Source organism: Manacus candei, unplaced genomic scaffold, assembly GCF_025592945.1.
Source record: "Manacus candei isolate 608988 ecotype Guabito, Panama unplaced genomic scaffold, ASM2559294v1 h1tg000017l, whole genome shotgun sequence".
In the NCBI taxonomy this organism is placed as follows: Eukaryota; Metazoa; Chordata; class Aves; order Passeriformes; family Pipridae; genus Manacus; species Manacus candei.
In genome coordinates, this window is record NW_026138065.1 from 20,620,031 (window position 1) to 20,646,828 (window position 26,798).

Genomic DNA, 26,798 nt, shown 5'->3' on the forward strand with positions numbered 1-26,798 from the left:
CATTCTTTGATTTTAATCACCTTAAAAAAATCCCAGACCACTTCCCTTTTGTGTTGTAGCTAATAGTTGTTTCTTAGCTGTGTAGGGAAGCATTGACTAACTGCATGTAATACCTCTAAATGGATAAAACTGAGCTTCCAGATCACAGGCCTTTTACAGCCACTGGCAATTCAGACTCCCTTACCTTAGATGTGGAAGAGTTGAGTTTTAGCTATACTGCCTCGTGCCAGGAACCTGACGACTGTGAAAGCCTATATGTAACCTGGATTAGTCACATATTTATGATCATCATTTTTTAAATAGGCTCCCAGACTACTGTCTCAGCACTTATTTATTTATTTTAAAGCAGCTAACAAAGACATTAGACTAACCTTCTAAAGATAACTTCAAGATACTTTGGCAGCACATGATTTCACAGCAGGCTTTTATTTTTACATGTGAATTCACACTCAGTCCACGATGCTGTACTTTGGGCTTCATCACTGAGAGCTCCTTGTTTAGTGCATAGATAATTATAGTTGTAATGGGCTCAGCTGTTCTAGGCTTTTTTACCTCCTGGATTCTTTTTGAGGGACAGTTTCATTTTTGGGTTTCTGATACTGTTTCTGCAGTTGCTGGAGTGGATTATGTATTTATGGAGAGGAGTGTCTCACTGAGCTTGGAGACTCTCCAGTTGGGCTGGTTTCCTGAGAGAGCTGCTGGGCATGTGGCTGCTCTGCAGTGACTGATTCCTCCTTGGCAGCTTTGCTTTTCTAGGACAGAAAGGCAAGTGACGTATGGATGGCCTTGCAGTGGCTTCAGCACCTGTTACCTGCTGTGTTGCTCTGTATCTAGAGCAAACCCTGAGTCACCATGACACAAGATCCAGGACCCAGCTGTAGCATGATGATCTCTGAGCTCTGAAGGGGGAATGGCAGCCCCTCATCAGGGATGAGCTGAATGACACACACCAGCTTGTACAGCAGTTGACACGGGGTGAGAAATACAAGAGGAGAAACTGGGTATTTTCTTCGGCATATTGATGGATCTCCGAGAACCTGATGGAGTGAGAGGTCTTTGTGTTACACACAGAAGAGGAAAGGCTTTCAGGTTTGCTAGGCTTTAGGCTGGAATCCTAGCTAAAGAATGGCTGTGATTATCAGCACTTTGTTTTGTTTCTTTGTGGATGTCTTACTCACATGCTGTAATTGCAGCTTTCCCAAGCTTGCAGGGGAGGGGGAGAGAAGTGTTTTGCTCTAGTGTGAGCTGGCAGGGGCTGTATAACACATTCATTTGAAAGGCTTCACCTGCTGATGACAAGCTGTTATTACAGCCTGCGTTTTGTCAACAGTAAAATTATATGGGCCTGCTGGGAAAAATCTCCCACTGAAGAATATATGAACTGGAATGGTCAACTGGAATGTCTTTGCTGGATTGTTTATGAAGGACAAAGACTGAAGCGGTGCTTCAGGACAGAAGGGGATTTTACAGCCTCAAACCTTTAACTTCTTATCTTGGTTCCTTACTAGATTATTAGGTGGTGGCTGCTAGCAAGCCCATGATAGCCTTTTAGCCTGGAAATGCAGCTACAAGGCAGATAGGGCACATTGCAGGAAGCAGGTGGTGATGCACTGTGCAGTACATGCATGTCTAGGAGGCTGGTGTGTGGTCAAATTGCAGCTCATTCACTGAGCTATGTAAGAGTCCATGTGCTCTTAGCCCACAGCTGGTGTGATCCTGCTAAGAGGGGACAGCATGAATACAGAGGATATAGGGTGGAGTGAATCTGGTAAGTGTGAAGCTTTACTGTGTCCACTTGTCCATCCTCTGAAGTCCCAAAGCGGGAGGGTCATGCAGCAGCCTGGAGAATCTCTGCTCCTAAATGTCAGTTCACCAGCTCTATTTCCTTTCAATTTCATATTGAGACTTAACACATGTGTGCTCTGGGAGTGTCATGGCAACACTGGCCTTGTGTGCTTCCAGCCCAATGTCGCTGTTGAAAGGAAAATTCTGTTAGTCTGTTTTATTAGGATGTGCAAGGAGGCAGGATTATATTAGGATCATGTAAGGATGTGCAAAATCAGGCAGATCCAGTGCAGACAACTCATGAATACTGTGTACTCAGCAACTAGGCACAGCTTGCTCACCTCTCATGGTCAAGGCACTTTGGACAGGAGGTGTGATCTGACAGGCCAGTACAGCAGAGGTCCCTCACTTCAGAGGACAGGTTTGGTGTAAGGTCATTTGCCAGCCAAGAAGATTGGGATCTGTGGTGCCTCTGGTCCAACAAATTCTTGTCTTTTCCCAAACCTCATGGAGGACAGTCTGTTTGTAGCTAGAAGCTACAGAGAATTGTGGTGGATGGGTGGGTGGAAATGGGTATGTCACCAGGGGTGTGCAGGGACTCCCCATCTCTGTTGGATAGTCAGAGAAGGTAGAACCATCCAGACATGCTTTAATTAAAACCATATTCTAGCTTTAATTAAAGGGAGAAAAGGGTGTGAAGAGCATCCATAAATTGGAGGGAGGGAGGAAGGATGCTGGAAATTTCATACAGGGCATCTTTTGCTGGTCTCTGACTCCTCTGCAAGCTCTGATGGATGCAGCTTGTAGCTTGTTTACTGGCTAGTCAAATCCCATCTGCTCTGAAGGAATAAAGTGAAAAATCCAAACTATCTTACAGTGATTTCTTTAAGTGTGATTCCTTCTTGCAAGTTGAGAGAGACGAGTGAGGACTCCACATCTGTGAAGTACTTCCAAACTGAGATAAACACAAGGGTGCAGGGCAGTACTGCAAAGAAGATGATGAGGTTATTATTAGAGGTGCTTGGGTAAGTGGCAAAACAACAGGTTTCATTCATTCAGTGTGACTAGGCAGAAGAGCATTAGCTGTCCATAGCAATGTCCCCAGCTCTCAAATGCTGTGTAGAATCTCAGCAGAGATCTGGTGTTAGCAGTTCTGCTCTTAAAAATAAATATCAAAAAATTCCCTATTGAATCAAAGAATTAAAAAAAGATTTTGGAGGCTCTGCCATACGCGTGTATGTGTAAGCTGTACACCCTCACCTCTTAGGGCTGCAGCTGTACAGCTCTTCCACCAGTGCATGCACCCAGCACACTCCATGGGCAGGGCCAGGCTTTCCCTGGCCTGCCAGCCTGCCTGTGGCATGCTGCCTCTCCTGAGCTGCCTCTCCCGAGCCCGTGCTGGCTGCCCTGAGCAGCTTCCGTGGAAATGGGCTGGCAGCTGGAACGGGGAGATAAGCACCAGCCTGGCAGTGCAAACTCAGGGGTCACAGCTGCTGCATAATGAGCAAAGAGTGAGTGCACAGAGCTGCAAGCCAGGTCTGAGGAGCTGTAGGAAAGCACTGGAGCCATTACCAGCCTCACATTGTACTACTCTGGGCTTTAGCTGTGTTTCTGCAAGGAAGCAGACCTGCTGTAGAGTACTAGGAGAAATGTTTGTTTTAAACAATATCTGCCTTAAGAAAAGCAAACATACAGCTTAGTGTGAAAGCAGCTAGGAGCCTGGAATAAACTCAGATTAGACACTTCCATAGACTATAAGTCAGCTGGAATGTTTTGGTTTGCCAACTGTTGCTGGAGCTTTTCCACTGCTTTCTAAATAGGGATAGACTGATTGCTCAAGGTTTCATTTGGTTCAGGCTGTTGAGAGACTTCAATGACCTAATAGCATCTGCGTGTGCGTGACTGCTCAAGTGAATGGCTGGGCGGGGTCAGCATGTTGGGTGCCAGGAGACCCCTGAGATTAGCTCAGTTGGTTAGGGCATAATGCTACTAACACCAGGGTTGTGGGTTTGATCCCTGTATGTGCCATTCACTTAAGACTCGATGATCCTTGTGGGTCCCTTCCAACTCAGAACATTCTGTGAAATGAGAGGAGGGGGAGACTGAAGGAGTTCACCTTGTGTTTTCTGTTCGGGGGGCTCTAGCCCTTCACACAGACCTAGCCAAGAAAGGGCAGGCTCAGAGAGAAGACACAGTGGCCATGTGAGAGGCCCTGCCTGTTTGTTCTCAGCTGTTTCACCTTTATTCTAAAAGCTGGAATCCTGCTCTGGGGTAGATGACAGAGTACTAGGTGGAATGTGTCTAGTCTTGTCTACTCATTTAGGCCCTGTCTCAAGTCAGGGATGGGTGCTTCCAGGCTCAGATCATGGACCCAAGCATGGGACAGCTTGTTCTTCACTGGCACGTGGCTTCAGAGGCAGCACACAAGTAGCTCAATCACGTTAGTTCCTTTGGCAGATTCAGCAGGATCGTGCTTATGATGAGAAAATTAGAAGTAGTGAGGCCTGTTTTGAAGTGAACCTTTCTCTGTGTTCCCACTGTGCTGTCCACACCTGTGGCAGCATGGGATTGCTGGTCAGCAGCGCCCTCTTCCCTCTTTTGCTCGCAGGCCTGCGGTGGTGGACAAGAAAGGAGACCTGGCGACGCTCAATGAGGTGGGCTACCAGCTCCGCATCTAACAAAGCCATACTGGACAGAGGGCTTCCTGCTGCTTCCCACTGCACTTTACCTGCACTCCGTTGGAAAGGAAAAGGAATGGACTATTTATTAACTTATGTACTCCCACAATAAAAGTTTTACCTAGAAAATAGAAGGGGGGGATTTTTTTTTTTTGGTGGCAGTATTTATTTCAATTTGTAGACAAGGCATCAGCAAAGGGAACCTAAAATTAGGTTTGCCAGGATAGGAGATTTTTCTTCCCCTCCCATCATGTAGCAGGTGACTCTGTGGTGTGAGTTTCTTCAAATATCATTTCCCTGTACAAGTGTTAATTGAACTTGGCACTGTGCTGGGTAGTAGCATTGGAATAACTAAGGAATCTTAGTTTTAAGATGTGCTGGGGTGCAGTGCAGTTAAAAGAAAAATCATATTCAGTATTAATCTTTAATTCAGCAATAAAAGCAAGCAGTGCAGAAGTGGCATAAGTTTTTAAAGTATCAACATTACCTCACTAGACTTAATAGATATGCAAAACTGTCAGTATTATTGTTTTCTCACTAATTTGTACTGTCTCCCAGCATTTCTGGTAGTATTAAAACAGCACTGGATATTTTACTGCCACCTGTATTATTTTCTGCATGTTGCTGAAAGATGTTAAGTAATAGTAATATGCAAGTGTTTTCTTAATACTGACATCTTATTAGGCAAGATATGAGGTTTGGGGTTTTTTAAACGATGACAATTGATGAATAATGGATTTTTAAACTTTCATAATTTTTTTTATACTTTTGTCACAAGCTTTTAGTCTTTCCTGACTACACTGCTAAAGCACAAAACGTAGAGATTGCTGTTTTGGAGAGACAAGTGTTCACCTATTAGTCAGTTTTTTTCTCATATATGTACCTGGAATAATGGAAAAACTGTCAGAATTGCTAACCTGAGTCTCTGTGCTTTTCTTTCCACATTTGTGTGTAAATTTGAACCTTGTCTTTGAAAGGCTGAGCAGTCTCCAGTGGTGATGCTTTGTCATCTTATAGTAAATCAGAAATGGCAGGCTGAAGTTAACCTGCTGTGCTGCTGTAAGGGGGTTTTCCTACATGTGTTGTAGGTCTCACTGCTTAGTGAAACCTGAATAAGGAAGTCTGTCCAAAATAGCTGCAAATCAAGCTTTTCTGCTTCTTTCCAACTCAATCCTTTTGTTCTAAGACTTGGCTAAGGACCTGTGACCGACGGCAGCGTTCTCAAGTGACATGGTAAGACTTACTGGGGTTCACCATTCACATTAGTGAAGTTCTCTGGAGCCATTCGAGTGCTGCATTCCTGGAAATATTTCATTAGGTGCCTAAACATAAACTGGATTATTGTGCAAGTCCAGCCTCTACCCTTTGTGCTGTGCTTATAGATGATACTGCCATGGGCCTTGTGTACCTCCACTCCTGGGCACGCACTTTTTGGGATCTCAGTGAAGACAGGACGTTGTAACAGACAATGATGCTTATTCAAATGGAATGATTTAAGCTCCTAGAACACTTGTATCAGCCAGCAAATGAATGAACACAGAAGGAGACAACTGCTTGTACACAAACCTCATTGCCCAAAAAAGTCAATGAATTTCACCTGCCTAGGACAGGAAGAAAAACACCAGGACCCTGCAACCTTCTACAACCAGTGAAAGGCTTTGTACCAGTTAGACTTCAGAAGGTCAAAGAAGAAAACTTTTCAAATGTATGACTCTTCTTTATCCAAGTTTACCATATCAATTACAGGGAGGCCTTTCCCATCCCTCTTTCTGTAAACTTTTCCACTCCCATGTTCACAATAGGGATTATTTTAGTTAATGAGTGAATTTGAAGAGAGGGAAATACTCTTTTAGTAGAAATTATTGTGTAATTTGACATCAGCTGCAGAGTTTCAGTTTTAAACTTTGTGCTGCCCAGTGTCTTGTGACCTAAACAATGTTTTTTTCATGTATTCCTTAGAATTTCTCACGCATAAAATGACGTGGAAAAACTTTTGATCAGCTGTATCCTATAGCACAAGATTATCTGATATGTGGCAAGTTTTTTCTATGAAACCATGGTTTACTTCAGCTCAAGTAATGTCTGTATATAGTTTTTACTATTGTCCAGCACAATTTATTTTCTCTTAACTGACACTGAAGCTTTTTAATGCTGTAGAGGTGTTTGACAAAGTGCTTTTGGTTCTTGTTTTGACGTTCAGCTGAAATATTCTCTTGAAATTTGCTTATGATGCCATTTGTCTTAAGTGTGGTTCAAGTGACAGCAAAGTGGTCAAATAGTGTAGAAAACATGCATGACTCTTTGGGCTTTTTTTCATCACTTGTATATGCACAGCATGAAACTTCAATAAAAATATCATTGTAGTCTTTTTTTTTAATGACTTACTTTTTTTTTTTATTCTTGCTCTTAACACAGACTGTAAAAGTTGCTACAATTGAACAATGTTTTTAGCTGTAACCTGGATGTAACCAGAAATTTGTTGCATCTGTTTAGATATGAGGTTCAGCTTTGAGATTACTCAGATACTTGCAATCAGACAGCACCCAGTATCAGAGGTAGTCAGCATTAACCTGACTGTTAACAGGTGAAAGAAATATCTTTAACTGATACTACCTAAGAGTAAAATAGCCCCCTCCAAATCTCAGCAATTTAAGCTGAATGTTTTAGGTTTTGAGGAACTTTTTAATTCAGCTGGTTTTGTGATTACTACCACTGTACTTCCTGCATTATTCTCAAGGCACAAAGTAATTGCAGTCGTTTGTCTGTAGTCAGGAAAAGGGAACAGAGGTGAAAATTCTACAAGTGCTCCTGAGAGACAACTGCATCTGAATGTGATTTCATGAACATGGGTGCAGGTTTTCCAGCACTAAACTGAAATGCAATTTTGTTACTTTTAAGTGGGTTCTACGTACATATCCACATGTAGTTTGACCTGTTTTCAGCCCCTCTCAGTTTCCTATGCAGGAAGTCTTTGGTGTTTTTTTAATTACCTTGTAAATTGTATTTTGCAAAGAATGTTTATGAGTCCATCATGAGAATAAAGTCTTGATCATGTAATACCTCAGGATCTGTCCTTTCAAGATACAACTTGACATTTTTAAAATGGAAAAGAAACCCTGTCCTCCAGTTGTTCCATATGTATGAAGCCTCATGATGTCAAGAACTGTTGTTTTTTTTTTTGTTCCTAGAGTAGACTAATTAAGTTTCCTGTAAGGTAGTGTGCTCGTTAAGGTTGGTTTTATTTCAAATATTTTTTAAAAGATTCCAGTGAATGCTGCCCATATTTAAGCTTTTAGAATTTTAAGAAGCAAATTCCAAAAGCATAAATATTTGCCTTACTCCAAAGCTGTCTTCTTCCTTTGAAAGTTCAATCTTGCAGCCTCTGCACTGACTACACTCTAAACAAATTCCTTTGCAGATGTGTTTAGACAGAAGTGTCCAGAGCACCGTTGTAGTAAGACATTATTTTCAGCTCATTATAGAATGTCACAGGCGCACAAACATGTTCCCCTTTGATTGAAGAAGCACACAGTTCTCAGAACAGTCCTTTTTACTATGATTAACAATAAAAAACATTTGCAACATCTCCATGAAAAATAATGCCATTTTGAGTCTAGCACAGATGTTTTCCTTTATCAAAGAGAAAGTTAATGCAAAATCTTTTATTTTTTGCCTTAAAGACTTCATAAAGTAATTTGAAGGTTTAAAAAAAAAAGTCTCTTTAAAAAGTCTACTTTACACAACACTAACAAATCTGCATGCAGGCAAAGTTATTTAAACCGAACCAGCAGTGCTTGAATTAACCTTTAAAAAAAAAATAATAATCATCCCATGAAGAGAGAAGGTGAAGGTAACTTTACCTACACAAAAAGTCCTTTGGGTATTACCGTTCAATAAGCCTGAACTCTGCTAGCAATGGCAGGTGGTCAGAAGAGTTATTTTCATTGGGAAGACCATTAACAGTCCAGAGATCTTTCTCTGTTACAAGTGCCAGCCTGCCAAGAAGTTTCAGACCTCCATGAAAAGAATCCTCTGCTCCTGGTTAAAAAAACAAAACGAAACACAACAAAAGGAAATGTTCATCAGTGTGGGCTAATTATCACACATTCATACATATGTAGAAAAAGGAAAACAGTATGGGAGCAATAATCTGACGTTATTATTGTTCCATGCAAGATCACCACTAAGTTCAGAAATTCTTCTTGTTTACTATGACTTTCACAGTAGAGCTTATAATCAGTAGAGCTCCAAGTATTCAGAAGGACACTATTTTGTGGAGAGATAAATGGAGGTAAAAAAGAAAAGGGATGTATTTGTTCATTGTAACTCTCCTGAAAAAAGCCTCACATAATCCAGTCCTATACTTTAGCACAACAGCACTGCAAACAGAGCCAACCCTTGCAAAATTAATTATCTTTTTAGAGCTACTGATTCACATGACATTTTATTTCTGTATTCTCAAGCACACAGTTCTCCAGCAGGCAGGTCATACAGAAACTCTTACTCATAAGGATGAAAGTCTTTCTAACTGTTCATCATAAGAAAGGGATCTTCCTCCATTATTTCCTGCTACCTATTTCTATAATTGCCCCCCCCCCCCCCCCCCGACGAAACACCCTATTGCTCATGCAAGAGGGGAAGGTGACTCACAACCTTGTCTTTATTACAGAATTATATAGAGTGGTTTGGGTTGGAAGGGACCTTAGAGATCATCTCGTTCCAACCCCCTGCCAGAGGCAGGGACACTTTTCACTAGACCAGATTACTCAGAGCTGCATCCACCCTGGCCTTGAACACTTCCAGGGATGGGGCAGCCACAAATTCTCTGGGCAACCTGTTCCAGTGCCTCACCACTTCACTGTAAAGAATTTCTTCCTAGTATCTAATCTGAACCTACTCTCTTTCAGTTTAAAGCCATTCCATTGTGTCCTATCACTACCTGCCCTTGTACAGTGTCCCTCTCCAGAGCCTTCTCTTCTCCAGGCTGAACAACCCTGACTCTCACAGCCTGTCTTCACAGGAGAGGTGCTCCAGCTCACTGATTATCTTTATGGCCTCCTCTGGATTCACTTCAACAGGTCCACATCCCCATGCTGGGGGTCACAGAGCTGGACACAGCACTCCAGGTGGGGTCTCATGAGAGTGGAGTAGAGGGGGACACTTACCTCCCTCGACCTGCTGACCACACTGCTTTTGATGCAGCCCCACATACAGTTGGCTTTCTGGGCTGCAAGAGCACACTGCAGGACTCTGCTGAGCTTCTCATCAGCCAGCACCCCCAAGTCCTCCTCCACACTGCTCTCAATCCATTTATTCATCCCCGCCCTAATACTGGAGTTCTCCTGACCCAGGGGCAGGACCTTGCTCTTGGCCTTGTTGAACTCCCTGAGGTTTGCATGGGCCCACTTCAAGCCTGTCAGTGTCATTCTGGATGACATCCCTTCCCTCAGTGTGTCAACTGCACCACACAGCTTGGTGTCATCAGCAAACCTGCTGAGGGTGCACTCGATCCCACTGTCCATGTTGCTGACAAAGGTGTTAGACAGCAACAGTCCCAATACTGATCCCTGAGGAATGCCACTCATCACTGGTCTCCACTTGGACATCAAGCCATTGATCCCAACTGTTTGTTTCCCACCAATTCACAATGTGGTTCACCCATCAAATCCATCTCTCCAGCTGTCTTGCAGGACTGTGTAAAATGCTTTGCACAAGTCTGGGTAGGTGATATCAGTTGCTTTTCCCTTATGCACAACTGCTGTAACCCTGCCAGAGAAGGTCACTAAATTTGTCAGGCGCAATTTGCCCATCAGCAAAGAACAACCAGCTTTTTAAACTCTGGTCAAGAAATTCCACTGAGATCCTTTCATGATGTGTCAAACTTTTAGACTTCTTAAGCTATGTAGTCAAGTGAGACAGCTATTTGTCAACCCTAGCTACTGCTTTCAGAGTGCAGAGATGATACCGAGCCAAGCTGAGTGCCTTCAGGACCAGCACAAACAGCAGCTGTTCACTTTTGACAGAAATACTTTCTGTCTGAAAGTGATCAGCAATTTCAGAACTTCCTGGCTGAGCCTGGTACTGGCTTACCATAAAACATACTTTAAAGGACTATCTAGCAACTGCTAAACTCCTCAGATCAACAGCTTCATCCTTTGCCATCTGCCAGCTTTCCAGCCCTCTAACAACCCAGCAGCTGTCAACTGCTGCTCTGAAGAAAAGCATTATTACTGCAAAGATGTCTTGGCAGCTCCAGAGCACACATCCACCTGGGTCTTGAGTCAAATTTATCATCTGAGGCAGCACCTGCATGTCTACAAAGGAGCAGTTTGTTGCCACAGAGCTTGGTCTGCGTGCAGTGATTAATGTCAGCTCAGAACACTCTGGAACCAGCAAAACTGTGCTCTGCAGGACTCAGGTAGATACTGAACCCTGATTACATGCAAATCCTGAACACCAAACCAAATACTTGGCTAAGCATGACAGAGTAAAGCACAAAAAATTTTCAAAAAAAGCCCCTTTAAAAAAAAACAACAGTCAACCCAGACCACATTTAATATTCACCTGTTCAGACAGTGGCAACTTTTAATACAGAGGCCCATTAAAAAACTGAAAATCTAGACCATTACTTAGTTTCTAAGACATAGTGACAAAAAACTATACCAGTTTAAACTACTTGGTAAATTCATTCCATACTCTGATGTGGGGAGAAGAATCTATTTGAAAAACAAGTGCAGAAAGAAAAAAGTGCTGTTATCTCTTCCGGGGCAATGATGGTGCAACAAAATATATAAGCAGGTGAATTAGGATTAAATTTTGTGCAGGAATGCACTCTGAAATCACACCGCACTCTGTTAGAACACATGGCATTCAGAAGTCATTTAAATACTTCTCATACCTGTTTTTCAGTCAAAGCTTTTGTATTTACTGTTTTACATTAATACAGCATTTACTGTGCATGTTATGACAAATGAGACTTTCATGAACTGACTCAATCAATTTTAACACTCAGGTATGAGAGTTGAAGGTGGTATTTTAATTTTACATACTGAGAACAATGTTAATTTATAAAAATCAGTTGCAATCTACAGTGGGAGCAGGAAGAGAATCCAGCTTTCATTGCTCTGAGTTCTGCAGAACCATTTATCTGATAGCGCTGCACTGTGGAATGACCTCTGTCGATGGCATAAAACACAGAACTAATGAGGGCATGGGAAGCACACTGCTCAGAAGTACCCACGGTTCGAGTACAAACACAGTAAAGGATAGATAAACACTGCGTTCCCCATCACGAAATTCCCGCAGAGATACCATGACTTTCTTGCACCATCTGGTGAGTTTTAGCTGCAACTGCAAACCAGAGAGGGACAACTGGGCATGTGTCAGTGACCATGCTCAGAGCAAAGGCCACGGAGTCTGTTACTTGACAGAAATTACATCAGGACAAGCTGAAAAGTAAATTGCCAAGAAACAGTTCGTTTATCAGTTTTAATGCACATCCTAAGCTGCTGCTCAGCAGGTTGTTGATTAGATGACTGGAAATACTGCTTTGTTGTAGGTCTGGCCTGAGCTACTGACAGCAATATTTCTCAGGTGGTACTTACATTGCTGCTTTTCTGTACCCTCAAGTCTCGTCTCCATGATGACAACTACAGAGATGTTCAGTCAGGTAAAACGTTTGCCCTGTGTGGCACTACAGGTTCATCTGTGGTGAGCTGACAAGGCCAGCCACATTTCTCAGGGAGCAGCTGGCATTGAAAGCACCACCATGAACCTCTGAAGTACTTCATATGGATTGAATTATCACTACATTTCTCTTAATCTCATATAGCATTTGTGGAAAATAATGAAAAGTTGGTTTCTTTACCTGGCTGGGCAGCAGTGTCATCGTTTGCTGCAGAATAGAAAATATAATCCACAGTGACAGCACTTCGGGAATGACAAGTTGTTACTTCTGGTACCCCAGTTTCAGGAAGGTAATGAGAATAGACTGAAGACAATTTAAAATGGTGCCGCAATTTTGAAGACAACCTAAAGCGGAATCAAAGAAAATAATTTTGTTTTCTTGTGTGTCCTACAAGGTGTAAGCAATGAAGAAATAGCAAATAGTTCCTGGTTACAAACAAAATGAATTATCTGGATTATGCAAACCAGTGTTTCTCTCATGCAAGCAATAGCCTTTTGTGTGATTGGCCTAAACCTCAGAAGGCAAAATTCAGGCAGTATTTTCAAGGCAGATAAAAGGCAGATACCTAAGAGCTTATCCAAACTGGCTTAACTGACACTTTAATTACAGGTAGCTTTCACCTCCATATACACTTTGTAAACATTCATGTGCTCTCATTCAGCAATATGTCCCTGACACACAGGTAGAGACATCCATGAAAGCAGCTTATATGAAAGCAACACTCATGCATGAACTCATCTAACCAGGCCCTTTAGCATATATAGAAATCAAGATTTTTAGCATTTTTTTTCTCCCCTAAAGCTACCAAGTGCTTCCAAATTAGGCTATGTCTAGTCATCTTTCCTCCACTCAGGCTCCCATTTTCTGTCTCCCGGTTACTTGCTTGCCTGTTCCTCTTCAGTTCAGCCCATCTTGCCTCACCTGTCTTTTCAATCTTGAAAGCAAACTGCACCTTCAGCAAAAGAACTCTCTCCCAGGCATTTGCTTCCATCATCTCTGCAAATCATCCATCCCTGAGCTGTACCTGCCTCATCTTGCATTTTAAACCTGAGCTGCAATGTGTTCTGGTTAAAAACGAAGCAATTAAAAAAAAAAAAAATCAGCACGTTACCTGCCTGATTCAGAGAAGAGACAAACATGCCAGTTGGTACAACATGGGCAAGTAATAATTTCTGCTCTTGTTGCATGACATCCCTTTTAAGACAAGGGGAAAAAGCCCTGCAAGCAGCATTCAACACGTAGCATGCTATGGATTTACACCACAGCGTAGGGCCTCCTGTCTTTTTATCTACTTCTTTACTCAGAAATGCCATTGCTCACCTTTTTCATCCCCAAGAATCACCAAGAGTTCTAATATAACTATCTGCAGTGATACCAAGATCTCACATCTGCTAAGAAACAGCTAACTTGTAGCCTGACATCATACACATACAGTTAGGGCAATTTCCTTCTTCTGTGCCTTACTTTATAGAGTCACAGATTATTCTGAGTTGGAAGGGACCCACATGGATCACTGAGTCCAACTCCTAAGTGAATGGCCTGTAGGGAGATCAAACCTGTGACCTTGGCATTATCAGCACCATGCTCCAACCAACTCAGCTAATCTCAGTTGTTATATGCCTTTTCCAGTTTGGTAAGTGCAAATCTATTCTTCCTTTCAAAAAGCAGTTACGTTTTCCTTCCCAGCATTCCAGTCATGGCTTCCTCCTTCAGTTTAACAAGCAAATGTTTTGATCTGAGTGAGAGTTGTACTACCAAATCCATAATACTCCACACATTTCTCAGACTCAAAGAACTTAGATGCTCCCACAGAACTCTTGACAAGAAAGATTTTATGACCTCTCCAGTTCCTTTCCCTCCTTCATCCCAATTTCATATTGTAATATAGGATTTAATATAGGATTACAGAATCCATAAATCAGTGTCTCAAAAACAATAAAAGAGGGAAGTGCCATCACTTAAGCAGCTGGACACTTGATTATGTCAAGAAGTGACAAAAAAATGTCAAAAGCATTCCCTTTAATAAGAAGACAGAGAGTACCCTCTAAACAGCACTGACTCCTTGCCCCTAAATTCTGAAATAATATCTGCAAGTTCCTGAAAGAACACACACTCCATTATTTCCAGTTCTAGTCTTTTGCTGTCTGATCAGCCTTTTCATGTTTAAATGGACAATGTTTTTTTTCCAAAAGGGCAGACTGGGTTGGGTGAGCATCTTGTATCCACGTCTAGAATCAAATACAAGTTTGGTCTAAAATCAAAACCAACCCCCAAATAACCAGCCAAGGGTTTCCATATTTTTCCCTAACACATACTTTTCAGATGCTACTACAATCTCCTGAGTGTTGTCCAGTTTTGCTGCTTCCAATTTTTCTCCTGCAAAATAAAAATACATTCAATTTACATTTTAAAATAGGATATAGCTGAGACCAATACTGAAGAGCTACATAAAGAAAAGCCACAGAAAAAAAGTATCTGTAAGTACACTTATTTTTTTGCAGCAGGCAAGATACAATTCACAAGGCTGGATTGAATTCTTCTGTTCCATTAGTAAGATCCCCTCTAAAGACTCTTTCAAATTATGTCCCATTCATTTAAAATTGTTTTTTCCGTCAAAGAAAAAAATGGTGGATGAAAAATATAGCAATACCCAACAAGGAATCACTTGCTTTTCCCAATTGCTCCATAAAGTGCCAACACCATAACACATAAACACTGAAGCAGAATGTAGGTTCACACCATGTACATGTGCCACATTCCTTTGTCTCTCTTTTCACAGTCACAGCACAACTGGCTTTCATGATGCAAATACAGGAGTTTAAATATTATGCATCGAGTCCTGAATGGCAATTTCTAATTATTATCTTCTAAAGATTCAACTTTGCAAATGTTTATGTGAATAAATCACTTTACACTCCAATGAGCCCAACAAGTAAGTTTTGCAAGCTCAAGACTCACTGTTCTTTCCCCACTAGAAGAGAACATCTGGTTTTCAGTGCTACCTGAATGATATTTTCAAAGGTTCACAAAATTTGTCAACCCAGAAACTGACCTGCATTTTCTTCTTTTTGTTGCTGTTTTATTTCATATACACAGTTTTGTGAAATACCTAATTTTTTTGGCCAAATAGGGATAGATAAGATTCTTTGTCCCCTTGGAAACTGTTCTTGTCCAGAGACCTGAGAAAGACAACATGAGCTTTTTTTTAGACAGAAATCTTACTTAAAAAATAAAGAACCCCAAACAAACCTGAAATAAGTGAACATTTTTTGTAAAGTTTAAAGCAAAAAAAAAAAAAGACCCAGCCCCTTAGAATAAATCTTTTATAAAGGCTTGCCAAATCCCTGTAAAAATACCACCCTTTATGTACATCCTCTTTGTTTATGCTTTGCAAGTTCTTTGCAGCTACCCAGTTTTTCCAGATAGTTCTTGTGACAATGAGAGACTACCCAAGAACATTTTTAGCAACATGACAGGACTGGCTGAGCATATAGAGCTCCCTAGCTGACACTTACTTTAGCTTCAAGATGCTTATTCTTCTGGGAGCAAGTCAAGTCAAAGAGGGGCTTGAAACAACTTCCCACTAGCAAAGAACACCAGTGGGGGTATTATTTTGTTGTGTTTTCTCATTGTACGTGTTCCAGTTACTTGCTGATAAATAGCATGTGACACATCCAACAGCTAGATACAAGAGCTCACAACAAGACATCATTTAACATAAAACAGTTGAGGTTCAGCATCTAATTGCATTTCTGCTCTTACAATTATTCCAGACACCAAGTTTATCTAAAGGAAGAGTCATCCTCCCATGGAGTCCACAGTAGGTATTTGATTAAGTAGTTATTTTATCCTACTTAAAGACTGGGATACAATCATCCTGTGGATAACTACATTTCACGAACAACTGTTGCTGAGTTTTGCCTTTCAGAATACTGGAAGTGGAAACAATATTTTGTAAGGCACAGTTAATACACCCAAGCTTATTTAAGTAACTCCACAGTAACTTTTGCTTTGAAGGCTGTGTAGAGGGCACTAAGATAGGCACTGCAATGGAAATAATCAGAGATACTGCATGCTAGCAGCACTCAAATATTTCTCTTCTTAATTTTTTTCTTGGTGAGAAGTGAGAAGCATAGCCTACCTTCCCTATAGCAAGTCCTTCATAATTTAACTTTCCTTCCTTTATAAATCTGTACAATGGAGAACCAGGAACAGAATTGAAGTCACCACAGATGATAATTGGGCAGAAGGAACCATCCTTCTGAGGGGCGACACTCGCGATCTCTGCCAGGAGCATTGCCAGCTGGGTCAGTTTGATGTCCCCTCGCCTGGGGTTGTACAGCAGATGTGTGTTGGCAACACAGATTGCAGCATTAGTTTTACAGTGAAATCTAGGCTGCAAAAGCAACACCAGTCCAACGTTGTCCCTGTCCAAGAGCGGAATATCACGGCGAAAGAATTCCACGGGGTTCGATGAAATCAGGCTAAATTTGGAAGTTTTGAAGCAAATAGCGCAGCCATCAGGTTTTCTGCCTGTCCTCATTTTATACTCACAGTGATACCCTGCAAGAAAGGCAATTAAAAACATAAAATACCATAGTATAAATAGAGATTTTAAAACGAAAAAATTAGAAACACCTCATGCTACTTTTCTCACAGCAGCCAACACTCAGTCTGAAGTACCAAAGCCTACATGAAGTTCACACAGAAAAATGAACACAGAAGTCTTTCTGTCCTATCTAAAATGAAGCGAGATGGGATAGGACGCCTGGTCTAATACCTTTTGTGATGTATAAGCATCTACATACATTAAGATACCAGCCATGTTCTTCTCTCCTCATGTGGAAAAAGCTCAAAACAAAACAACAAAAACCCCCCACAAGTCACATAAAAGTGGACTTGTGTATTGAAGATTTTTCTGGATGTTTACCAGAATGATTTAGGAATAATACCAGTGAAGCATTCCAATCAAAAACCTTAATCACTCTAAGTCATAAATCAATGTCTAAAATCATTCCTAGAACAAAGGTCTCGAATACATTTACAAAATTATGCAATTATCCAGTTAGGAGCAAGTGGTAAGCTTTCAACAGGGAAACTGAGACACTTGTCAAATGACAGCACTGGAGTTCAAACAAGTCCACCTAAAAATAGTGATTTGCCAATTTCTTCACTTTATGTAGAGATGAAACGTAGATATAAATGAGATCTTATCTATGTAAGGAAAAAAAATTAAATCTTGAACCAATGTCTAGTTTTTTTTGCCATTTTGAAATACTTCTCTGTCCCGCCCATACCATATGAATTCACGTAGTACAACCTCAGTGAAGTGGGGCAAGTTGACCTCTAAGTTCACACCAGTGCTGGAACAGGGGAGTCCCACTCCCCTCTCCCAGCTTCAGGCCATGTTGCTCCTGCCACTTGTTGTGGCACTTTAGTCTGGACAGTAGACTTGATTCTATAATCTAAGAAAGGGTTTTTTGGGGAAAATAGTACTGGGGCAGGGGAGAAGACGATGTTTTGGTCCTAAGAGTTTCATCATACCCAGGGATTCCAAACTTGACTTGATCTCTGTTCTGTAGTGGTCTTCTTGGACTTCTTGTAAACAGAGCACCTAAGGCAAAAGTTTACAATTAAAATATATTATTAAGTACATCGAAATATTACCATAGCATATCTCTACATTTGTTGGCCAGTCTGAATAGGTATTAAAATAAATAAATCAGAAGCTTTTTGACTCCATAATCCCACAATAGGATTCACTCTCCTATAGAAAATGCTCCTCAAAATTATGAAGAGGGCTCCAAGTTCCCCCACCCTTTCTCAGACATATATTTTCAGATGTGAGATTAAATTTAATCAAAATAATGACCTGCTGATATATTCTCAGCAGTTAAGGGGAGGGCTAAGTGTTAGAGTGGTGAGATGAAGAAGCCAATGGCACACTTCAGAGTGGACAAGCAGCTTCCATATTACAAGAACCTGAACCAAAGATCAACCTCAAAATATTCTATTAGGAGAGTTCTGAGCCTTCTCCCTGCACACTGCATAAGACACAGATTTACAACCACCTTGGGACTGTGATGAAGGACTGAGTTCCCAAAGGGTAACCAGTAACCCCTGCTTGCTGAACTGAAGCAACAGGCTCCAGTCACCCAGCTGACACCAGCTCATTCAAGGGCTCAAGGGAGAGCCAAACCTCCAGCAACATTCTGAAGTCTCGGCTTCACTTTCAGGTTACAATTCAAACCAACAGTTTGAAACAGTTAAAAATCTATGTGCTTTAGCAAGAAATTTCTCTGTGGAAAGGGCACTTGGACCTACCAGGGTCTAAGAGCAGCTGCTCACCATGACTAGTGCATGCAGTACAGGTCATCACCTCTTTACCCCAGTACTGTGCTCTGTGGCTCTGCACACTTCAGCAAGTACCCTGAACTGAACTGCTCTTGGCTGGAAGGACTGGCTTCAGCTCCAACCCTTCTCTCCTGAAGAATTGTCTTGTTGCCTCTAATAGTACCAGGCAGATCCTCACCAAAGTCCCTCTGCCTGATGCTCCTCTCAGAAAGCCCTCTAAGGTATGTCACTGTAAAGATACATGTGTATATATATATATATACAGTATGTATAAATTTATTAGGAAGAAATGAAGAGCGTGAAGGGGACTTCAATTTCCAGATTCCTGGCTATGGACCAACATAACTGTATTTTTCAATTTTTCAAGGCTGTTTTTCTGTGGTTTCTCTAATACAACTACAGTACTGTTTTCTAGCACAAACAGGTTGGATTCTATCACTGAACTTTTGCTGGTCTGAATAATGACTGAAGCAAAAAGCTTACTGACTTGATTTCCTGATTAAGACTAACAATGCACTAACAATGCAATGTGTCCTCAAAACCAAACAAAAAACTCCAACCAACAAACAAACCCCAAACTAACCAAACCCAAAGCAAAGTGTTCTTCCAGACCCCAATATAAGGAGAATTTGCTACTCCAGTTACCAGTTCTTAAGAAATATCCACATGCTCATTTTCTACTCACATCTGCATCCAGCTGTTTGATTTCTTGTAGAATGTTGGGAAATCTGTATGTCCAAAATAGCAATCGTTGCCTGCAGTGTTTGTACAGGTGAGAGTTGTCTTCCAACAAATTCTGTGAGAGAATATTGTAGGACATGACCGTAAAGTCAAACGTTGCCTCACTTCCTTTATTGCTTTGGTCAGATTCTTTATTTTCAGAGATTTTCATTGTTCTACTCTGCTGACAGAAATATTCCCAGTGTCTTTTGATGGTTCCTGTAAAAAAAACATGAAGCAGAAAAAAGTTATGTAATGGACCATATGACTTCTTACCGCTCTTAGAAATCATTCTACTGACAACTATTAGTCTTTCAAATTGCTTAAGCAAATCTAAAAGCTTATTTGATGAGCAGTGATTTAGACCCTCTGTTTAAGATGAACTTTATATAAGCATCAGTAAAAACAAACAAACAAACAAAAAAAATCAATCAAACAAAAAAACCCAAGCCCAAAATACAGCACGAAACCATTTTATGCCCTGGATTTCAACTGCTTTGAAACTGGGAAACTGGCCCCATTCTAAGGAGATTGTTGCAGTCAGACAAAAGCCCCCTACTCCCTGTAGAAGGGCTGTCAAACTGGTAAGCCAAGTCCAGTCTGTTGAGAGACTTATGCTGTGTTCTGCCACTACCTCCTCAGCAGAGACAGTGTATGTCAGTCTAGGACGCACTCTTTGGAGCAGCATATGGGCATCTTGTTGATCCCTCTATCCATGGCTAACAAAGGGTTAGCAGTCAATCAATCACCTCTAGCCTCTGTACAGACTGTAAACTTCAGCCATAAACTGCAACAGGGTCCACTACAGGGATCCCAAAACAAATAATGCACCCAACCTTCCTCAGTGAGGTTGGGAAATAAAAAAATTAACAAGCCTCAGAATTACCAAGAACTTCTGAAAAGGCTTCCTTTGCCTTTCTGCCATTTCTAATTTCATACTTAGTATCAAGATATGAAAATTTATAATCCCATAAGTGCCCATCATTAAGAATCCAATTACTTTTTAAGATATGTATTTCTCCACTTACAAAACTCATGCACAGAGATGCCTTTCACCCTTTATATCTGAACTCACGTGAGAGCAAGCGAAGGTCCAGTTACCCGTGATACCAACCAGTGGCAGACTGCAGCTATAGCTGTCACCATCTGCCCTGTTTGGGTAGTAAATCTCAGCAGTGTGCTTACATTATTCAGGACTTTATCTAGTGTTTGCAATGAATACAGCAAAGCTTTAAGTACTGTTTCTACTGTGGGAGAGAAGCCCCACTGCTCCTCAGCAGGCACCTTTAATTACCATCACCTTACAATATGTGAACAAAAGGAACACAATGCTAATCATGCTCTCAGATAAAGGTATGTCAATGAGGGTTAAGAGAGGACTCAGCAATTTAGGCACAAAGCAAACTCCCTTCCTTCAGCAGGTAAAGATGGATATGATGTTTCTAAGACTAATGGATATTTGTGTAGAAAATTCCCTTCGGGATGCTGATAGCATCTGTTGCCCTTTTCAGTTGTAATATACCTTCCAGGTTTTTTTCTAAGGAAGTGATTTATACAAGTGGGCCATATTTTGTCTGTGTCCCTCAGTTTGCTCTACAGTAGACAAAACTGTTAATATACACAAAACTCGCTCGGTAAAATACTTGGATGCTATGTAGAGGGTTGTATCTGTAATAAGGTAACACAGAACTGTAGTCTCATTAAAGTCTGCTACTGAGCTGGGTAGACAACTCTGCACTTCCTACTGTATTTATCTGGATAAATGCACTTGCTGCTTGCTCTGCCACACGTGGTCTGACACAAAACTTGCGAACATGCCAATGGCAGAATATAATTGTAAATACAAAAATCACACAATCACACTGGAAGCAAACACCATTAAACCTCGGTCCATTAATTCTCGGTTATCTAGGTCATAGGTAACTCAACTGGTCTGGAAAGAAACCAATTCAGGTCCAGCAGGGCTGATGAGCTCAGCCAGAGTACAAGGAATGAAGCTACACAACTGCCAGCCCAGCTCAGCCCTACAGCAAGTCAGCCAAATCTTTGCTTTTACAGAGTTCCCAAGTTAACAGACTTGATCTGGCGACAGACATCTGAGTGTTCTTTGAACCAAGTTCAAGACTCCCCACGTTGGGCAATCCCTTACCCAGCTGACTGTGTTCTACTGCCAGATGCAGAGAAACTAGTTCTAGTAAACTGCTTGACAGCACAAAATACAAGTTTACAGACCAAACAGCATTACAAAACTGGAACATTTTCAAGACAGATGTTTTTCTGAGAGGGGTGCCAAGAAAAAGAGTAACTAAAAAGGAGCCCGCAATATTGCTAAAAACTCCTTAGGTGTATTTAGCATTACAAATATTCCTTAGGTGTATTTAGCATTACAAATAAACAAGGAAAATGAGCAAAAAGCATCTTTTACCTTTCTTGCTGCTACGTTTTTCTTCATTCTGTGCTACAGAAAGACACGATGCTTCCTTTTCGTTAGAGAAGTTCGTTTCCTCTTCAGAAGCTGAAGTATCATGCTGGCCACTGAGTCTTCTCTTCTTTGTCAATGGTTCTTCTCCCTCAGGTTTCATACTGGGGTTAGGTAGGTGAAAGCAACAACTTTGTGTGTAGTTATCAAGATGCCAATTAGAGTTCTGAAACTGTCTCCAAGGTCCAAGAAATGGAGGGAGTCTCCAGTTTGCTGAGAAATCAGCTGGGATAGGAAGTGGAAAGGAGGCCCAGGGAGGATAGTGTCCGGCCCATCTCATACAGCTGGAAACTGGGCTGTTCAAGGTGAGGATCTGGGAGCCATTCCAGTGGGTGATCCAGTCTCTGCCCAGCCTCTGCACATGGCGGGGCAGCATGGAGTGTCTACCAGAAAAGTAGAGGTTTCATTACTTGTATGCAGCTAACATCTGCCTGTAGAAGGCTGCAGATGCAAGGCATCCTGGTCATGGCTTACAAAAGATATTCCTTCTCAATAAGTTAACACACAAAAGATATTCAAACCTTTTTAGATATATACAAGATACTTAAACATTTATCTAAATGATATGCAAAGTGGGACTTCACAAAGTGATCTTGCATCCTTTTTCCCGCCTTCAGATTTATAAATACCATTTAGTGTCCAAGCCCTATCCATCCGAATAACTATTTATTTTCTGCCTTATTGAATTCAACTGTCAGATATTTCAAGCACTCAGAAGAATGACCTTTAGAAAAGGTCATTTTTGCATGCTGCATTAACTTTATCATAAGGTTATATGAAAGAAATGAGAAAACCACTTTCCTTCAAGCTGTTAGAAAGCCACTGACTTGGCTCAAACCACAATGCCAACACGACAGGGAAATAAAGGTACTAACTCTCATGGCATCTCTGGCACCAGCTTAAAGCTTAATTTGTATTCTCATTTCTTTTCCAGGAGGGCAAACCACAGCTTAGCTATTAAAACAATGAAAATAAGGTGGGTGGGGTTTTTTGGGGTGTTGTTTTTGTTTTTGTTTTTTCCCAGAAGAAAAAAAAATAATCTGTCTCAACAAAATTGCAGGGAGAAGGGCTGAGTGACAATAATCTGTTTTAGCTTCCTCATTGTTTATATAAGAAGGTGTATTTTGCCCTTAAAAGCAAAAGATAACAAAGGTTGATATGTCTGAAGTTGAACTGAACTGAGAACCTCCCAGCTGCCATTCAGCCTAGCAAATAAGCTGAAAATACAGAATCACAGAATACTCTGAGTTGGAAGGGACCCACAAGGATCAAGTCCAACTTCTGGTCCACCTCAAGAATCTCCCGATGTACCCAAGAGCGTTGCCCAAACACCTCTTGAACTCTGTCAGGCTTGATGCTGTGACCACTTCCCTGGGGAGCCTGTTCCGGTGCCCAACCACCCTTTGGGTGAAGAACCTTTTCCTAATATCCAACCTAAACCTCCCCTGACACAACTTCAGGCCATTCCATCAGTCCTGTCACCGGTTACCACAGAGAAGAGATCAGTGTCTGCCCCTCCTCTTCCCCTCATGAGGAAGTTGTGACTGCAATGAGGTCTCCCCTCAGTCTGAACAGACCAAGTAATTTCAGCTGCTCCTCATACGGCTTCCCCTCAAGGCCCTTCACCATCTTCGCTGCCCCCCTTTGGACGCTAATAGCCAACACAACTTCCAACAAAACCAGCTTGTCCTGGAACAGGCTATTTCCGCCACCGCGCATCACATGCAGCCCGACAGACATATAAGCAAAACACACCCCCGGACACCACGGCCGTACGATGGAGCAGAAAGCGGCGCCGCTCCTTTACAAAAGCCTCCTGAAACACCTGTTTTACGGAAAAGCGCCGAGAAACTGCCCGCTTCCAAAACGCCGGCCCCACCGCCGCCCACCCCCGGCAGCGGAACGCGGCAGCCCGCGCTGTGTTTTGTTTACCGCGGCCCTGCCCGGCCTAATGGCGGGTGTTTGAAACCAGCGCCCCCCGAGCCCCGTTACCTCCCGGCGGGCCCAGGCGCGGGCCCGGCCCAGGGGGGCCCCGCTACGGGCCCCGCGCAGCCCCGGCGCCCCCCGAAGGGGTCACCCCAGGGCAGCGCCAGCTCCGCCCGCCGCGCTCCCGGCAGCCCCGCCGCCTCATACCCCGCTCGGGCGGCGGCCGCGCCCTCCCGCTCGCTCCTGGGACTTGTAGTCCGAGGGCCGGGCCCGCGGCCATGTCTGGTCCGGAAGCCGACGCCGAGGCCCGGCCGCCATCCCGGCCCCGCAGTCCGCGCTCTGCTCTCGGTGCCGCTCCGCGGCAGCGCCCGCTCCAGAGCGCAGCAAAATCGCCACGTAGGCAGCTCGACTAAAGGCTTTTGAAGCATTTAAATGGACGTAAAACTGTGATCGTGCAGTGGTTTCTTCACCCAGAGGGTGGTTGGGCGCTGGAACAGGCTCCCCAGGGAAGTGGTCACAGCAGCAAACCTGAGGGAGTTCAAGAAGCGTCTCGACGATACTGTCAGGCACCTGGTGTGACTTTTGGGAATGCTCCTGTGCAGGGCTAAGGGTTGGACTCGATGATCCTTGTGGGTCCCTTCCAACTCAGCATATTCTGTGATTCTCTGATAGTTTCAATAGGCAGTCTTCTCCCTGGGATCACCGTGTGTCCCTGTAGGGTCAAAGGGACTTAAGGAAGAGCAGCCGTATGTTTGGAGGTGCTGTGTCAGGGCAGCAGCACCTTGCTCACTGTTTGCAGAAAAAAAACCAAACCCCACTCACCTGAGATAGTATTTTAACGTTCTCAGGTTTTAAAATGCACGCAAAGGTGCTCGCCGAGGAGACCTGCCTGCCCTGCAGACACCACAGAAAGACACACCGCTGCTTACCAGCTGCATAAGCAATCCTCTGTGTCTGTCGATGTTGCTTGAATAAGCCGTTAAAATGCTTTCTTGAGGTCTTCTGAGGACAGAGTAAATGCTGGCTCTGTTTACTGTAAGGAAACGTAGTACAACACATGAAAAATTATAGTGCTGAATAGTGCAGATGCTGTGCAGGAACTGTAATCAAGTAAAATACTGTTTTTCTGCATTCCTTTTATTTTTGTCATAAAAGTGACTTTAAATAACATTTGATGTTTTTTCCAGGAGTGGTAGGGAAGACTGGAACAGGAATAATGTAGTGATGTTAAAAGCGTGCTACTTAGACAATTTGTCAAATCCACTTTAGGTTTTCCATTTCTTGGACACAAGTTACTGGCAAAAAGTAAAAATACCCATCCATTTTCTGTTACTTTCTTTACAATGTAATAAGAGAGCAGAACTACTAGTCACATAATACAGAGGTAGTCGAAGATCTCCCAACTGTATTTTCAAGACCTACTTATTTTTGTTGTTTGTTCTTCCCTGCATTTTTGAATTATTCTTATGTATTACATATATTTCTAAGAAAAAAGACAGCCATAGCTATAGGAACAACAACAACTGCTGTTATTTTTAGAAGACTTCACATAGAATGGAGTTATTTTCTGTATTTTGAGCTGCACAAGTCACCCAAGTTTCTCTATCACTTCAAAAGTTTTTACACAGTAGTAATTCCAGTAGCAAAGTGTCAGTAGTGAAGGACTGAAGCTTTAAGGTTTTTTAAGGAAAGCCTTAATGAAAAGGAAGATATGCTGATAAGCATGAAAGTTAATTGTGTAACAGACAAAATATTAGATAAGAACAAAATTAACTTATGATGCAAATTGTCTCTCATCTGAGTGATGATTTTCTTTTCTGATTTTGATGAGAGATTTTATTTTCTTGCCTTGACCTAGGAAAGTCTTAATAAGCCAGGAACACTTAATTGTGGATTACTCTAATTATTATTTTGTGTATCTCGGTTGGCTATACCATGTGAAAAGATATTTTTCAAAATTAGGTATCTTCAAATTCTGATTTGTAAGTAGAAGCCAAATTATTTTATGAGTCATTTGAGCTTCTGAAACTCTCTAGCGAATGGATGCTACTGACTCACCGAGGGATGCTTTGATTGATTACACTGCACATAAGAACAGCCACAGTGGTTCAGATCAATGGTCCACTGAGCTCAGTTGCCTGTTTTCCAAATGCAGTTAGCAGCAGATGCCTAGAAATGTGCAGGGGCTGGGCAAACTTCAAATGAACACTCTCCCTGTCTCTAGCTGTTTTCAGCTCAGTACATTTCCTAAGCCTGATATGTTTGTCTCTTTAGTTACTCAGTGACTCTCTCCCTCAAGGACTTGAATTTGCAAACTTTCTGCATCAGGAACATCCTTTGACAGGAGTCCTGCAGGTCTGTTTTATTATTATTCATTTTATGACCTCATTCATACCAGCTTCACTGGCCTCGGGTTCTTGTGTTAAGAGAGACTGAACAGTCCATCCCCATCCACCTTCTCCATGCCACTCATGATTTCACAGAGCACTACCATGTCCCCCCACATTATTCCTTCTTCCATGCTGAAAAATTTCAGACTACTCTATTGCTCTGCATGAAGATCTCTGTTAATTTTTATTGCCCTTCTTCATTCAGCCATGAATTTACACAGTTGCAATATACTGTTCTCTGTCTTGTTCTTCACTCCCACTTCTCCCTTCCTACTCCCACCAAATTGCTAACTTTTGAGTTAGACAGCATTTCAGGATGGATTTTTTTTCTCAGAGGATGCATCAGTTGGCTATTGAAATTTAAATGAGATCTATTATATAATTCAGCAGGGATTTGTCAATGATGGTTTCAGTCCCATTGATTTCTGTTTATACCATTAAAACCTCACAACTGCCGTATCCCATGAGGCATTACAAGCAAGTGCGATTTCATAAGCAAATTTTTATCAGAACTAGTTGTCTAATCATGTTATTACACTAGAAGGTTCTACAAGTAATTGATATCTTCATATGGTATCAATTAGTACATTGTGCTAGAAAATACTCCTTGCTTACTTGAGCAAGTGCATTTTCAACCAGCTGTTTGGTTTTGGATGTGACACCACTACATCTGTAGCTGCAAGTCCCTATAGATAAAGTTAGAGAAGATGAAAATTAAAAAGTATTCTTGAGGTCATTCTGTTCAACCCCTTCGTTTCACATCCTCAGATTAGGTCACC

At 42.0% G+C, this 26,798-nt stretch overlaps 2 protein-coding genes across 10 annotated transcripts in view; one reads left to right on the plus strand and one right to left on the minus strand.

Moving 5' to 3' along the window:
* VASH2 (vasohibin 2) overlaps positions 1-4,481 on the plus strand; it is a 41,190-nt gene extending 36,709 nt beyond the window's left edge. For all 5 annotated transcript variants that reach the window (XM_051783955.1, XM_051783953.1, XM_051783957.1 and 2 more), the window contains one exon: positions 4,394-4,481. In XM_051783955.1, the coding sequence (XP_051639915.1) occupies positions 4,394-4,463 (70 nt within the window). In that variant the 3' untranslated portion in view covers positions 4,464-4,481. The remainder of the gene's footprint in view (positions 1-4,393) is intronic.
* Positions 2,429-24,635, minus strand: ANGEL2 (angel homolog 2). 5 transcript variants are annotated; one of them, XM_051783947.1, is made up of 10 exons: positions 23,837-23,918; positions 21,650-22,086; positions 19,190-19,443; positions 17,695-17,764; positions 16,292-16,713; positions 15,203-15,329; positions 14,466-14,526; positions 12,331-12,494; positions 8,324-8,501; positions 2,429-2,770 (listed from the first exon to the last, which is right to left on the minus strand). In XM_051783947.1, the coding sequence occupies exons 2-9, from the start codon at positions 22,077-22,079 to the stop codon at positions 8,347-8,349; spliced, it is 1,683 nt and encodes a 560-aa protein (XP_051639907.1). In that variant the 5' UTR covers positions 22,080-22,086; positions 23,837-23,918; the 3' UTR covers positions 2,429-2,770; positions 8,324-8,346. The 5 variants fall into 5 exon arrangements, with proteins under 5 accessions (XP_051639907.1, XP_051639910.1, XP_051639906.1 ...); XM_051783950.1 differs by lacking the exons at positions 2,429-2,770; positions 23,837-23,918 and adding an exon at positions 24,559-24,635 and having other exon boundaries at positions 7,996-8,501; XM_051783946.1 differs by lacking the exon at positions 2,429-2,770 and having other exon boundaries at positions 7,996-8,501; positions 23,837-23,861.
* Positions 24,636-26,798: the final 2,163 nt, after the last annotated feature.